Here is a 16,951-nt window from a genome sequence, read left to right as displayed (position 1 = left end):
TGGGAGCTTTATTTTTGTTTGTTAACTATTAATTTGTCTAAGATTATTGGTTGAACAATCCCATTAGAATTGTTTAGAAAAATTATTTTCTTTTAACTTTTTTGAAAGACAATTTGGTAAAACAAAGAAAAATGAATTCACCACAAAACCAAAACATATTGTTGGGAATAAGTCCTACATTGATGAGAGGATGAATTTTACACGAACTTATAAGTAAGTTGGGCTACTCCCTGTATTGCCAATTGATTTTATGGTGGAATCCTAACTTTCTTCATGGTATCAGAGGAGATTGTCTCACATATGAAGCTAAATGGTCACATGCGCTTCACATCACCCCGTTGCGTTGTCCACGTTTTTAACCTCAACTTTCTTCACATACATAGGCATAATTTTGACAAATTTAGCCAGAATAACATATAGATATGTGCAAAAGTTTTATTGATGTCGATTTATGATGGACTAGGTAAACAACTAACCATCAGTCCCGTTCTTTCCAGTTTTAAACTAGTCAAATTATTTGCCTTGCTTGTATACAATTTTTTCACATTAGATCTTTGATCCTGAAGCAACCTCACTAAGCTCCTTTTAGCATTTTCTCTAAAAGGACAATTAGATGCCAAAAACCCATCCACCAAATGCAAATATGCCTCCAAATCATGGCAGCAAGCCACATCTGCATCGGGCTTCAAATAAGGTGACATTTTTGTGTCGACTCTCAATTCTGTCCCAACATGTGTGTAAGCCAACGGCATGTTCCTGTCGATCATGTCGATGAATCCTCCGGCCTTTGCGTTCTTCAACTTCTCCTCGAGCGCTCCTTCGCCCACGAAAATACCGGGAACCCTAGTGATCACGTCTTGAGAGTTGACGATCCTCAATACCTTCACATCCTTGTCGTCCATTCGATTTGTGAATCCTCGGTTACCTACGCGCGGGCCTCCAAAGGAGAAAACCGCCACCGACGGCATATTCTCGGCGCATGTTTTGAGCTCATCGCCTACTAACAAGGCTAAGGCAGCACCAAGGCTGTGTCCTGTCACAGTTATGCTTAATGTTTCTCCCTTGTATTGCTCTATCAGCCTCTTGACCTCTTCAACCACTGACTCGGCAAGGCTCGGCACGTCGGCCCCGCGTGTTTTGTAGAGACTCAAAAATCCGCATTCCACTTTTGCTTGGCGTTCCTGTTGACCTTGCTCGGTCGACGGCATCTGAATTAGTTGAGCTCTTAAATTCTCGGCCCATTCAAGACACGTGGAGGTCCCACGGAGGGCAATGACAATATCGCGTCTGCCCATCCGTGCAATCTCCCCCTTATCATCACAAACTGCCACGTACCCGACCCAGCTCGACCGCTGGGTCATCCAACTGAGATCCGGCCTCACTTCATCGACCCAATCGGGCAACCCGATTGATGACGTGGCGTAAAGGCTCTTCGTTACCTTATATGATCTATCCGGAAGCGCCACGTTGCGAGGCATCTGAACCTCCTCCGCCGACATGGCTGGATTCGAATGAAACGATTGATAAGCCGCCTGAATAAACTCGCCGTATCTGACGACCTCTCGCCGGAGATTCTCATCCAGTGGGTCAAGTAGTCCGGCCCAGTTGTTCGAACCGTGAAACTCGCGCCACCGGGTGCCCAAATTATTTCTGGGAGAGTACTCTCCAGTCTTGGACAGGAGGCGCTGCAGGCGCTTGAGGTGTCTCGGAGACATGTCTTCGGCGGCGCCTTTCACTTGCGTCCATAACCGAGAAAGTTTGAGCCCTCCCAGAAGCCCCCTTCCCCTGTTTTCTCGTGACCCATTTTTATGCGGATCTTTGTCCTTTTCGAGATCGGGTTGTGGGTCGAGTTGGGTTTGGGGCGGAGGTGGGGTTTGGAGGAGCTTGTCGAGGTTGGCGAGGTGGAGCCGAGTCATCTTGGTGGAGTTAGAACCGGGTTTAATGGAGGCGGGTGAATAAGAAGAAGAGGATGGAGCTATCGTTGATGGGTTTAATGGGGACGTGTGGTTTCTGAAGCTGGCGCTTCTGGCCTGAAACAGGTTGACGTTGTGAGCTGGGAGCGTTGGTCCGACGAGCATCATGATCAAGAAGCACACGTTTTAGATAGATAGAGAGGAGAGAGAGACTGCCAATTTACAACTAACTGGGATTCGAATGATCAAAGTGCGTTTATATAAACTGTGAGGTTACAAATGGCCATGGAGTTCTTTGTTGTTACGGAAATGCCATCATTTGGAAGTCCATTTGACTATTATAAAGAAATATTATTGACCTTTTCCCTTGTTTAACTTGGATATTTGAATAAGTATAATTTTAATGTTATTCTTATTATATTTTTGTACCATATTTTCATATCATCTTAAGTGGTATTTGATATGAACAACAACATCATTTGAATTAATCAGATATTTAAATTTAGTTTATTATTTAATAAATTAATAATTAAGAAAAACTAGTTAATTAAATGATGATTGTGGTATACGATAAGTCTTTCTCCTTTCTTTCCTTGGCTTTTATAAATTTTTCAAATGATGTAGCTGTCCACATTAGATGTCACCTAAGATGATATAGAAATATGATATACAAATATTTACGTTGGTTCATGTTTTTGGGGTACATGAAAGGTACAAAATCATTCATGAAAGTCCGCGTCCAGCCTCACACGGTGGAGAAGTTTTTCCAAGTACCTGGCACATATGTTGATCTGGAGTTCTCCACTAATAGGCTTCTGACACTTATCCTTTACTCTATAAGTGACACTAAAATACCTACTTTATCCTTGTATTCATTTCAGAAAATAATTAAAATAATTAAACAAAGAAGGCAAAATCCTCTTTCCCATCCCCGCCCAACCTGCCCTTCCCGTCACCTCTCCCTCTCTCTTTCTTTCTGTTTCTCTCTTCTTATTTCTTTATGTTTTAGAAAATTTCCACACGGTGTCTCTACTTTGAGGATAAATTTTTATGTCCTCAAAACATAATGCGATAGGTTAAGTGTTATAATATGAGTGGATGAAAAAATTGATATATATTTTTAATTTACCTTTTAATATTTATCTAGTTGTATTAAAATACTTTGTATCATCTTTTGTTTCAGCTATAGCGAATTGTTGCACTGATGTTGTGTTGTTCTGTGTCAATATTATAATAGATTATGGCATGAGACATCATAATTACGATGTAATCATATCTTACCAATATTGTGTTGTTCGTACCAAATATAGCATTGTGTTATGGCACCAAACAACACAATTACGAGGTACTCAATCGTGCTGTGAAAATGAAAATCTTTCTTTATATTTTAGAAAATTTACAGTTTGTTTGGATGAGGAAATATAAGATTACTCAAGAATTTTAAAATGACGGAAATTGAAATAACAGAATTTTATTTTCTAGAATTTGTGAATTTCCTTGCTTTATTAACTTAAAAGAACAATAGAATTTGAACACAGAATTTGTTATTCTTCCATAAAAATTGGGAAATTAACACATATTTACATGAAATTTAAATTTCAGAATTAGAGGTCTCAAATTCTAATATTATGTTTGGATGAGGGAAATAAACTTGAGATTTTGACAAAAATCAGAATTTATAGATTTACATACACCAATTCCATTATTTGAATTCATAAATATAAAAATTTAAATCTCCAGGTGGATAAAAAACTTGGAATTTGAGACCTCCAATTCCCAAATTTAAATTTAATGTAAATAAGTGTCATTTCCTAATTTATATGAATGAGAGTTTAAAAATAACAATTTCCGTATTCAAATTCTATTGTTTTTTTAAATTTACCCAAACAAGAAAATTCACAAATTCTAGAAAATAAAATTCTGTCATTTCAATTTTCATTATTTTAAAATTCCTTAGTAATCTTAAATTTCTTTATCCAAACAGAGTATAAGTTTTTTTTTTCCATGCAGAAATTCTAAATTTTTATGTTTATGAATCCAAACAAAGAAATTAATGTATATCAATTTATAAATTCTGACTTCTGTCTAAATTCTAAATTTATTTATCGCATTCAAATATAGTGTTAAGAGTCAATTGACTGAAATATCTCTCGCCCCATGACTTCGAATTATATAAAGTAATATGATGGCTTTTCCCTTACTTAACTTGCTTGACAGCCTGTTAGGTGACTGGACGAATTTTTGTTGTGTGCGGACTTTCTTTCTTTGAGAAAGAAACTGGAGGAAGAACCAAACTATTCAAACCGTCAAATACTTTAACTGGCTAACGCCCAAACGGTGTACGTAGTCTACGAATACGACTCATTAGAACTTGAGTTTAAATACTCTGTACTTATTTTGTGCATAACCTTTTTGTAATCATTGAGACATGTTAAAACACTTAATTTTTTTTAATTTTGTTGTCATAAACTTAAAACATATTAATCAATTATATATGCTACATATAAAATAAATGTAGAAGATTTGATTTTTGAGAAGTTCGAAGAACAGAAGATGGGTACTATAAGAACCATCAATCAGTCTAACAGGGTACTATAAGAACCATCAATCAGTCTAACAGTTACTCGTGTATAAAATGTAGGCTCTCAAACTAAAATTATTTATCAATGTAACGGATACAAACACATTCCCATACATAAGATGTTGCGTATAAAAATGCAGTCTCTTTAAATAAAGTTATTTGGAAGACAATATTATCATTTAGTTTCTTTAAGATCAAATAAAGCTTCATTAAAAATAATTACACAAGACATACATATCACACGTCTTTAAAGCAGAACAATCTACACATGCCAAATAAACACCACAGCTTCACAATAACAAACTCGTCAAAAATATAATGTAATTAGATATAAATACAAAGTACGCATGGTGTTATTATTTTGTTTAACTATTTAGTACATCTATCTAGCTACTTTTTTTCTTCATATATATATATATATATTGTACAATGTATCCACTAATGGGATATTAGTTGTTTTGATATGGAAAATACTTTTGATCTAATTTTTGTGAGTTATTAAAAGTATATGAAATGTTGTGATGGATATTCAGTTTCATATTTGTTTATTCTCTTATATAATGTGATTTTGCAATATAAAATATAAATAGTGAAAGCAAAGATGGTAACGACCAACGACTATTTAGTTTTCAAAAAAGTAGTTGGCGGTGGTCATGATCAAACAAGGATTTATTAAAACTAATATAATTATATTCTCTCCGAATCCATTTGCTATATGTTTATACGAGGACTTTAAGGGAAATGAATTTCAATTTTTTTTTTAAAAAAAAATGGGGATTAGTTGTAGTGCCACATCACATCGAACTTCAATGGTCTGAATTGTCTATTTTTTAAGTTGTATTTCGTAGATCATCTAGGAGGTGAGAAAAAAAATAAGGATCTCTAAGGTACAACTTGAAAAATAAACGGTTCGAATTGTTTAAACTCGATGTAGTGTGGGCCTCAAAATTAATCCCCATTAAAAAAAAAAAAAAAAAAGAAAAGAGAATCTCTTCCCTTGAAGACATCCTTCTACAGTAAGTTTTAGATTGAATAAAATGCTTCCTTGCTTCTCCATTAGTAGACTTGAAGCATTCAACCCATGATTCTGATAATTAATCAACGATTATTCACATAAAATTGCCATATTCACGGAGTTTGGAGTAATTACACATGAAGTTTCCAAACTTTGTCATGTCGTCGTCACCGCGTTTACGTCTTCTTTTGTATCAAAGTATGATCAGCAATTAGGTCACTAATTAAGGCCTAATTTAGTTTTTGGACATTCAGCTGAGGAAGTTCTTAATAAATTTACTAGCTAGGGGTGTACGTGGACTGGATGCAGCAATAGGTTGAATCTTGAACAAGTATTTTCCAATTAAAAGAAAGACAGCCTTACTAAGATAATATTCAAGTCAAATAATTAATAGGTTAAAAAATTTATAAGGAGATTTTCTGTCTCGGTTATAACATGCACGACACATCAATTGTTAGCTAACTGTAATTTAGACATAATCCCTTACGTAATGTGATATATATATATATATATGGTAGTTTTATTTGTACGTTAAATATATCTTGCATTCATTATTGTTATGAAAAATAATCGGCACTTGGATTAATGGTCGATATATTTAGATAGTGTTGTGCACTAATTTATAATTAGTTTTCATATGAACCTTTCACTAGGAAAATGAATACCAAATATAAATAATTTATAGTAGAACTATACATTAAACTTGTCTTTTGTTTTAGGAAAGAACAGGTTCTTGAATAGTGATGATCCATCAATATAGATGCCTATTATAATGATATGCGCTCCGTATTTTAGTTACACACTGCATTTTGCACTACATATCTAAGTAGTATTAGGGGTAAGTGCAAAAAATTAAAAACCAAAGTAAATACCGAACCGAAATCTATTGGTTTGGTTTCAGTTTCAGTAGTTTACAAACAAAGTTGAACTCAACCAAACCAAATTAAACCTAACACGTTGTTTTATATTTAATCATATTAAAACCCACCCTCACTCACTTTCTCACTCTACTCCTCCAGCCTCCTCCAGGCCTCTGCCTCACTCTCACGAACTAATTCATAGTCCCTCATCTTACCACCAAACCCTATCATCATCATCACCTATAACCTGTTGTGCCTTGGCTGATTATCTTCACCAACATACAAACCCACAGTTGAATAGTTTAAAATACAAGAAATAAAGACACAGAGAAATTTACGAGGTTCGGCAAAAACTTGCCTACGTCCTCGGAGAGATATTGCTCTTCACTATGAGAAAAACAATACAAGTTACACATGAGTTAAATCGACATAACCCAATCCCATATCCCTTGTACACCCACTTACAGAATTTTCCCAAGAGCCTCACTCTACCCCAAGAGTTCTTTCACAAGAGATCTTTCACTCTAGCTCTCTTGATTTCTCTCACCCGTACCCATGGTAGAGCCAAATGCTCTCACCATCTCTTTGGATGCTTTTCTCTTCATCCGTTTCTTCTCCTTTGGCAAGGCATTTAAATAAAAAACTACCCCTTTTCTTCTCCTCCTTTCTTCCACCCGAAAGCCAAATAATTATGGCTTTGAAAAAGCCACAAAACAAGGAGCAAATTAAGCCACAAAATAAGGAACAAAAAAGCCACAAAACAAGGAAACATAATCCTCATCATGATGTTCCCTCATCAATATTGTTTTGTTTCCTAACCTAATTTGACCACTATCCAACATAACCCATTTCATAGTCAAATCCCATACCCCATCGGAGCCATCAAAACCCACCGTCGAGGCCACTCAGATCCCACCCAAGAAATCCACCTCAGTTGGGACAGGTTTCAGCTGCCGATAAGGAGGAAGTGAACATGACTCCCTTGATTCGAAGGTTGCAAGAGTCACTTCTCCAACTTTCGCATAACGACAATTGTAGTCCTAATCTGGGCCACACGTCCCCCAAACTTGTTCAAATAAGTCTAGCCGGGCCGTCCTTCTTCTCACACCAACCACCGGCAACAAATTAAGCTAAAAAATGGAAAAGACTTAAATTCTTATGGTGAAGTCTGTTAAGAATAAAGCTGAGATCCAAAATTCCACTTCCTCTTCGATTATAGTATGCTTGTAAGTTTCAAGTGTGAGGTTAAACATAAACCATCTAGGGTGGTTTCAAACCCCAACTCTAGGGTTGGAAAAAATTCTCGAAAATCTCAAACTAAACCAAAATTCCCGAAATTTTGGTACGGGATTCGGTATTATTAGTTTTCGAAATCAAAAAATTGTATTGTTAGTTTTCGAACATATTAGGTTTGTAACTTATTTTTATACTTTTGGGTTTGTTACTTATTTTATTTTGGTTGCATGTTAATTTAACTTGGTATGAATGATTGATATTTCAATTTGTATGAGATTTGGGAATACCAAACCACCCCGAAATACCGAAATTTTGGTTTGAGATTGGTCTTCAAATTCCTGTCCAAAAAATTCTCGGTTTGGGATTCGCGATCCCATTTTTTATTTGGGATCTCGTACCGAACCACCCCTACCCAACTCTAATGAGCATTTTTCATTAAGGACCTAATTAAGTGTACTAAATACAATGTTCAAATATCTATGTTTGGCCATGTAGTTCAATGTTTATGTGTTTTATAGTTGACATATTCAGCCACAAAATGATGAGGGACACAACGTTACACATCTTTAGCCTAAATGATCCTTTTCATCATCAACTTTCTTCTGTTTGCTCCAATAAGAACGTACTTAGTAAATACAAATTCTGGGCAATATATATAAATATAATATATACAGGTGGAGTTTCTCGAGGGACACTATTAACTAAGCTGCTAACCCTTTAAATAGAACCTATTTAACGATGCCGCTATATGGGACTGACTACGATCGATCTATGGCAGTTCGTCGTAAGTCCTACGCTGCATATTATCCAAATACCTAAAAAGTATACTTCATTATAATGTGTTTACTTAGAGAAAAATAATAATTTATGTAAATAATATTTTGCAATATACGTGAGCGTAGTTACGTTGGCTACATGAACCTATAGTTAGAGAACAAAATTAGTGGGTATGAATGCTAACGCGGTACTCGTGTTACTGGTGCGGGCATTTCTCACATGTTACTCTTGTAGCTAAAGTTGACTCTACGTAAAAGACTTCTTTTGATGATGAGAGGCATTCACTTTATCACTCCACGACGATGACAAGGACAGGCAATAAACATATATGATACCATCAAATCCAATATTTTACTCAACTGTTAGTGGAGTGGAATTTCAACACAATCCGGCCTCTAATTAAACTACCAAACATGCTTGCCTTGTGCCCTAGTTAATTAAAAACCGAGTTTTCTTATTATATTGTGGATCATGTGCAACGTGCTACATGCTTTGGCCGTTGACCTAACTTTTTGTTACTTTTTGAGTTAAGCAAAACTAATTAAGTGACAAATTAAGAAGCAATATGTGACGGAAAAAGACTTATTGGGTTTCTATTTTTTTTTTTCCTTCTGGTTGAAAAACGCTTAAGGGGAAGGGAGACTACCCGATTACCTTATCACAAGCCTAGAGCGTACACAAATTTCTTTGAGGACTAAATAAGGAATTTTAGCTCTTTTTTCGATTTTTAGAAATCGTCTGTCAAGAGAAATTGTTGGTAACCAGAGTCAAACCTAGATCTTAATCTAGCAAATGATTTCTATCATCGTAGTATTCAACAAAGATACACTACCATGTACCACCGACCAGCCGTAATTATAATGTCATTTAAAGTCCCTCCAAACACTAATCAACTGAGTTATGATTAGAGACCAAAGGGGGCTGAGAAACGAATAAAAATATATAAAGGTACACTTTTGTTTAATTAGTGGGCGAAGTGCAAAAGTGGAGGGGCAGAGAGTACATCAACAAGGACCCGACATCTTTTACGAGTCCACATGATAAAGTTCAGGGGACTGAAAAAAGGATATGTGCGAGCAAAGTGCTTTTACATGTTGAGAGTGCATCAACTAGGAACACACCATTGTTTGTCCTGGTATAGTCAAAAGGACTGAAACAAAGAAATAGTGTGTTTAACTATATATAAAGATGTATAAAAAAGGCTTGTTAGTGACTAACCACTAAGGCTATTGTTAGTTTCTTTTAGTGCTAGAATTGATTAATAGGTTGTCAGATATTCAGAGAGACGGTCTATTGACTCATTCCTAACCACTATGATATTGTTTCTCAACTTGAATCTTGCTACCTGTACACAACATAAGGTTTGGCGAATTTATATAAAAGGCCTTGGCGATATTTTGAATGGAACAATACATTTATATATTTCTTTTACTTTCTTAATTTCCTAATGTGAGACTTATATTCATTTAGCATCTTAATATGCAACTAATCGCACATCTAAAGTTAAAAGCGGAAGCATGGTGTTACATTAAACCTAATAAACTGGCCACATTACGACAAAGACTAACATGACCCACAATAAAAAATCGCGCTAATACCATGTCAAACTTTTTCGTCTCAATATGGTCCACCGACATCTACGGTATTATCTCGACTTAACCACCAATTACTAGATGTTGAGTTTTATGAAGAAAAAAAAAGCCTTGGTGATATTAGAAGTGCACCTCCCACACATAAGTTGTATATTATTTTTGTTTTTCTATGAAGTGTCACTATTCTCCAACAAGTCTCCTCACGAATGATCCACACAATGTCACATGAGAAACCAATTCTCACATCAGGAACTTATCAATTCATTATTTTGGAGCCAACACAACTTTTCGAGAGCCTCGTCACCTTTATTCACTAGGCCAACTCAACTTAAGTTTGTTTTTTTTAAATCTTTTTATTAGTGATGTATTAATTTGTCTTAGAAAATAAGAGTAGTTTTCCTCGAGTTAATCAAAATTTCAATGATACACACACAATTATTTTAATTTCTCACACATCTCATTTTAATTTTCTTCATTGATTAGTTAGATTTATTCAATCTAATAATTAAAAATCAATAAATGCATGCGAAAAAACTAAAACAGGGGCGTGTAAATCACCTCTGTTCATATTCAACGAAGATTGATAGACAACCGACCCAGCAACATAAAGGTGAAAAGTGGTTTCGTGCTCTAAAAAGTAAAAACACATATACAACTTAAACTGAATTGAGTTACGGGCAGATCGATAGACAACCGACCCAGCACATAAAGGTGAAAAGTGGCTTCGTGCTCTAAAAAGTAAAAACACATTGTATACAACTTAAACTGAATTGAGTTACGAGCAGATCGATAGACAACCAACCTAGCAGCATAAAGGTGAAAAGTGACTTCGTGCTCTAAAAAGTAAAAACACATTGTATCCAACTTAAACTGAATTGAGTTACGAGCAGAGACCAAAAGGAGGTGTTGGAAAACGAAAAAGAAAGAGAGGTGCTGTTTTGTTTGGTGGAGTCTGCGAAGTGGAGGGGTCAGAGTACACCAACAAGGTCAAAGCACAATATTTTTGTCGAGTCCAAATAAAAAAGGTTAAGAGGACTGGAAATGGAAATAAAATGCATTAGACCGGAAAGCTTTTATATACACCATAATTTTTTTTTTTGAGTTTTTATCATAATTGATTTGTTTATATATTGCAAATACATAATTTTGATCTTTGTGTTTCGAATCAAATACATAATTTCATTTTTCATGTTTTGTCTTACACATAATTTCGTTGGTGTATTGACATGAAAACCATGTGATATATTCTTATTGGTTAACATGTTTCACATGGTTGTCACGTCAACATACTAACAAAATTACACGGTAACGACGAAATTGATGTGCAAGGCAAAATATGGAGATAAAATTGATTGATTCAAAACATAAAGGAATCAAATTATGTATTTGCAATACATAAAAGTCCATTTGTGATAAATCGTTTTTTTTTTTTTTTAAACAGTCATTGTTTTGATACACTTACATCATCTAATGAACTTCATAAACATCATCATTTTAGATCATATTTTAAAGACCACACGATGTGGCAATTGATGCGGTTGACAACATTAATCAAAGATTTAAACGATTTTCCAAGTCTAATAATTCCAAAAAACAAAACAAAACATGTTAGTGACAATTTAAAAGCCTCTACACTCCTCACAAGTGTATGTGTTTTTTTTAAATATAAGAAAACTTGAAGTGCATAATAAAAATTTTAGAGTACTAATAACATTTAAAACAAAAAAGACAATATTATATGGTAACCGACGTCAGTTGCGCAAAATAAAGTGAGTAAAAGACATTAGTGGCTCATAACCCCATTAGTCACTTATAGACCTTTACCTAATACCCATTAACTTGTCATATGCTGATGTGGAGGACTATCGACTTCGTTAATGAATGAGGATCCTCTCGGTATCCTCTAATTACATCTGTTCATCGTATATTGTACGGCCAATTTTCGTCAGGTAATGTTTATATTTAATTTTAAATAAAAGGATTTCCAATGATTTCTGACCGCACGATATACGATGAATGAATATGATTGGAAGATTATCGGAATTTTCACAAAGAGGATTATGAAGGGATCCTAATCATTCGTTAATGAGTAATCAGTGAGGATAGATGTTATTATAATGATCAGCTAACTATTTTGAAAAAAATAAAATAAAATCTTAGCTGTTGTCGAGAAAAAAACCTAAAGGAAAAATCCTTCGGCCGCTGACCTTGGTCGTTGGCCTTGAGGTCGGTGGCAATCTCTCTTGGTCTCTTTCTTCTATTTTTTTTGTGTTTTTTATTTTTTCTAATTGTAGTCGTTCTTTTATTGTAACGAGAAGAGTTGCGTGATTGTAGTCGCCCCTTTTGGGTGGGAATATTTTTTATTCTATGTGGTGGCCGGTGGGCATCCAATAATTCTTTGTACCAAGTATATAGTTGTAGTCGGGCACCAAAGATTGAAAGCGACATGACGAATGCAGCCTGTGTGGTCGAGAAGAAGAAAAGCAAATGATACAGATATTGGTTTCGTAAAGTAATTAAGAAAAAGAAAAACCTAATAAAAACAGCTCAGTGTGCAAATATGGATATATAAATAAAATGTTGCAATGCGTAAGCAAGAACAGCACGTGACTCGTGAGGGAGAGAAGACTGAGAAGGGGGAGCGAAGGGTTTGAGGCTTTAATTTGAGAAGTGGGGTGTTTTTGGTGTGTGTGATAACACTACGCCCATGGCACAACAGATGTTTTCAATTTTCGAGTGAGCATGTCGAGTAATGTTAGTAACTTATGAGCGAAATACATATTCTGGGTGAGTTTGTCGACATATGCCAATAACAATGCATATAAAAGAATGAGGCTAGCAAACCGTACATTAGTCTTTGTTAATCTACTTCATGTTGAGCTTCTTTGCCCCATATATATTATGAGGAATGCTAGGTATCTTCTCTCTTGACCTTCTCTTTTATTTTTAAGATCCTACCACAATTCTTAATGATACGAACTATTTGTTTTTCAGGCCACTCTATAAAGATGAAGCCTACAAAAGAATCAACCAAACCCGAATCTATTATGTCATCTAACTTGTATCCCATAATAGATGTAACATGTTCTTCAATAATAAAATAATGAAATCATGACAACATTAATCAAACATTTAAATGATTTCAGTTTAGCTATGTGTAAAGACAAATTTAAGGGGCGATTTAGAAAAAAATGATTCAGAAAAAATTATTCAAATTGTATGATCTTTAAAATAAAGAATAATGCAAAAAGAAAAGATACAAAGGAAAATATAGCTAGCATTCCTCGTATATTATATATAGTTGGACTCTTTTTTACCGTGTATGAACCGAGCTCAAACTTTCAGCTAGTATGAACAAGTTTAAAAGCGTACACGACTTGAAACTGAGTGTAGGGTTTTGAACAAAATATATAAAACATGTACCACCTGTATAACTTCTTGAGCAATGTTAGGTAGACCACATTTGCAATCTTGTGATGTATCATCAATAAAAAATAAGCGCGTTAATCAACACTTAAGTAATAAGTCAATCATAAACAGCCACGTCATATGATGTACAAAATATGATTTAAATAGATGAACTTCCCATCATTACCCTAACTTCCTTATTGATCGGGATGATTTTCAAGTAATTATTATTTAACTTCTTTCTTTCTTCCTGGTCCCCTCTCGTTTCTCCCATACATGTTCCTCCATTTTAACTAATTAAAAAGGGGGAAAAAACCAAAATCGAAAGTGTTATCTAATTTGCCTTAATTAGTTGGTCAAAAGAAAGGAAGAACAGTTTAGAGTAGTCGACAACAACAGTTTCATGAATGAGGGTAAATGGGAAGAAGGCTAGAGAGTTGTTAGAGAATCCGAAATCGTCTGCTTTGGCCTATCAAAAAATTGACTTACGACTTTGGAAAGTTTGTGCCTTCTTCTGAGACTGAGAAAGGTTGCGATCAGACTGGGGAACTAAAGTATATATGTACAGTGTATATGTTCCTCTAACATCAGCATCATGTTGCTGCCATGTTGATGTTGAGTCGTTGACAAACAAAGTAGCATTTTTCCCCTTGCTTTTACTTTTCTTGTTGGGCGAAGACCGAATATTTTAGAACCAATGCAGCTACCATGTCAAATTTTATAAACGTAGCTGCTTATATTCCAAGAAACATCCTTAACTACTAACTACCCTACCTGTGAATATCCGTATAATCTCATGCCTGCGCTTTCTTCAGTTTGTAGTTAGTATGCAGCCATTTTCTTGGAGGAGAAATTTCGCATTCATGCTGATGGAGATACTAAGAACATCTCCAACCCGTAGGATAAAGATTAAAATATAAGTTTTAAACCCTTCAAACTATCTCCAATTATTGGGCTCAAATAAGCCGTGAGGAGAAAATATATGTTTGGGCTAGATTCCTCTCAAGATTTAAGTCTAGCTTAAATGATTTTGGACCCACAATATGACAAAACTTTTTTGTTTTTTACTTATAATCTAACGGCTATGATCAAATGAGATCAAATCTAATGGTAAAAAAAAAAAAAATGACAGCCCAAAATTAACTCTAACGTCTAAACTAATTTAAGAAAATTATTTAAATCAAGAATTTACTTAAAACTTTATAAATACCTATGTATTTGTATGATTTTTAATTAATTATTAGAATTTAAATATTTTTAGATTAAAATGTCCATAAAAATAAATTAGGATAATCTACACAAATTTTATTTTCAAAAAAGTTACCCAAAAAAAAAAAGGCTAAAGTCATTATTTAATAATTTGGGGCTAAAATTTTAACCCAAAATGGTTGGAGCAAAAAAGATGTTTCTGGGTTAGAACCTAAATTTTCTGGGTCAAAAATTTTAGGTTTTAACTCTAGGGTTGGAGATGGTCTTAGGGATAAAGCTTAAAATTTTATGCTAAAAATTTTTATGCCATAACCCAGAAACTGCTTTTCTCCCCCCAACCCTTATGGCTTAAAATTTTTGTCACATTCCGGGCTCGACTCCACCGTAGCACGATATTATCCTCTTTGGGCCCCTACCACACCCTCATGTTTTGTTTGTGGGAACTCACATGAGAACTTCCCAGTGGGTCACCCATCTTGGGTTGCTCTCGCACGAACTCGCTTAACTTCAGAGTTCTTACGGAACCCGAAGCCAGTGAGCTCCCAAAATGCCTCGTGCTAGGTAGAGATGGGAATATACATATAAAGGCTTAAAGGATCCACTCCCCTAAGCAATGTGGGATGTCACAATCCACCCCTCCTTAGGGGCCCGACGTCCTCATCTGCACACATCCGGCCAGGGATTGGCTCTGATACCAAATTGTCACATCCCGGGCTCGACTCCACAGTAGCACGATATTATCTGCTTTGGGCCCCTACCACACTCTCACGGTTTTGTTTCTGGGAACTCACACAAGAACTTCCCAGTGGGTCACCCATTCTAGGATTGCTCCCTCGCGAACTCGTTTAACTTCGGAGTTCCTACTGAACCCGAAGCCAGTGAGCTCCCAAAAGGCCTCATGCTAGGTAGAAATGAGAATATACATATAAGGCCTACAAGATTCACTCCCCTAGGCGATGTGAGATGTCACAATTTTAGCCCAAGATTATTAAAGAATGAATTTATGCTAATTTTTTTCTTAAAGTAACTTTTTAAAAAGAAAAAAAAATTATGTAGACTATCATAATTTAATTTTATGAACATTTTAACCTAAAGGTATATAGATTTCGACAAATATTGAAAAATCACTAACCGACATCATGAAATTCGTGAAACACTATGAAAGAATATGAAACACATAAAAGAATTCTTTTTAATTACTTTAGTTGTTGATTTAAATATGGACCGTTAGATTTTTTTTTTTTTTTTTTTTTTTTTTTTTTTTTTACGGTTGGATTTCATCAAATTAGATCTTAACAGTTGGATTCAATGAATTTATAAATATAAAACTAAAAAAAATATACATATATGGTAGACCAGCCCCACTAACCCAGGGAGAATCCTGAGCTAAAATTGGCCTAGAAATGAGTTTTGAATTTTAACTCATATTTGCCCAGAGGTTTGGAGCAAGTTAGGGTATGTTTAGAATCTAAAATTTGAGTTTTACTACAGTTGGAGCAGGTCTAAGGATTGAAGATGGTCTAAGTCAAGATACATAAAGTTTCAAAGGAAGACAATCCAGTTCAAATATAGAAGGGACTTTGCAACCGATAAATGTAAAAGTAATCGAAAAAATTCTAAGTGAACCACATATGAGGATATCCTTTGACTATATTTCATAAAAAGGAAAGGAGGCATTGAATTGGAAATCATTTTCTCACTGGTGACTTAGAATATATATAATTTCAGCTTTAAAAAAAAGTTGAAAAATGAAAATCCATCCATGAGGTGAAAAGTCTTTGTATTTTTTCTTTTGCTAGAAAAAAAAAATTATTTCAAAGAGAAAAGTCTCTCGTACAACCAGTTCCAATAAAAAAGGAAAGTATTGTAAGCCACATCAAGAATTCATTTATCCCAAATATGCATATTTTGTAACAAAAAACTCTCTAGCAGTGACATCTACTACAAAGTTTGCTTTTCGAAAAAAGAAGCAAGCCAACTGATATCCTCAATGATGGGTCTAAGGAACACTATATAGTCCCTGAACTGCATTGAATCACCCTCCACCAAAAGGAAAGGGATCCTCTCCGGATCCCTTCCACCAAATCCAAGGGATCCACTAATCCGGACCTTTGAAATTTGATCCAACGGTTAAAAACAGAAGCCCACTATAAAAGTTATAATAATTTTAGCCGTTAGATCAAATTTCAAAGATCTAGATTGGTGAGTCCCTTGGATTTGGTGAAAGGGATCCGGAGATCCCTTTCCCCACCAAAATTCGATGAGAAAGTCTTTGTATATTAACAAATGATGTATTGTACCTACCGCTTTATATCTAATATTAGTTACGAAATGAAAATACTTGTTAATGCTTTAGCCCA

General features: G+C 35.0%; 1 protein-coding gene across 1 annotated transcript; it reads right to left on the bottom strand.

The window, feature by feature from the left end:
* Nucleotides 1–421: 421 nt before the first annotated feature.
* Nucleotides 422–2,119, bottom strand: LOC137723645 (phospholipase A1-Ibeta2, chloroplastic-like). Its single transcript, XM_068462842.1, has one exon. The coding sequence runs from the start codon at nucleotides 2,079–2,081 to the stop codon at nucleotides 450–452; it is 1,632 nt and encodes a 543-aa protein (XP_068318943.1). The 5' UTR covers nucleotides 2,082–2,119; the 3' UTR covers nucleotides 422–449.
* Between the last annotated feature and the right edge of the window lie 14,832 nt (nucleotides 2,120–16,951).

Source organism: Pyrus communis, chromosome 17 (assembly GCF_963583255.1).
Source record: "Pyrus communis chromosome 17, drPyrComm1.1, whole genome shotgun sequence".
Classification (NCBI taxonomy): Eukaryota; Viridiplantae; Streptophyta; class Magnoliopsida; order Rosales; family Rosaceae; genus Pyrus; species Pyrus communis.
This window is presented reverse-complemented; position numbering and strand designations above follow the sequence as displayed.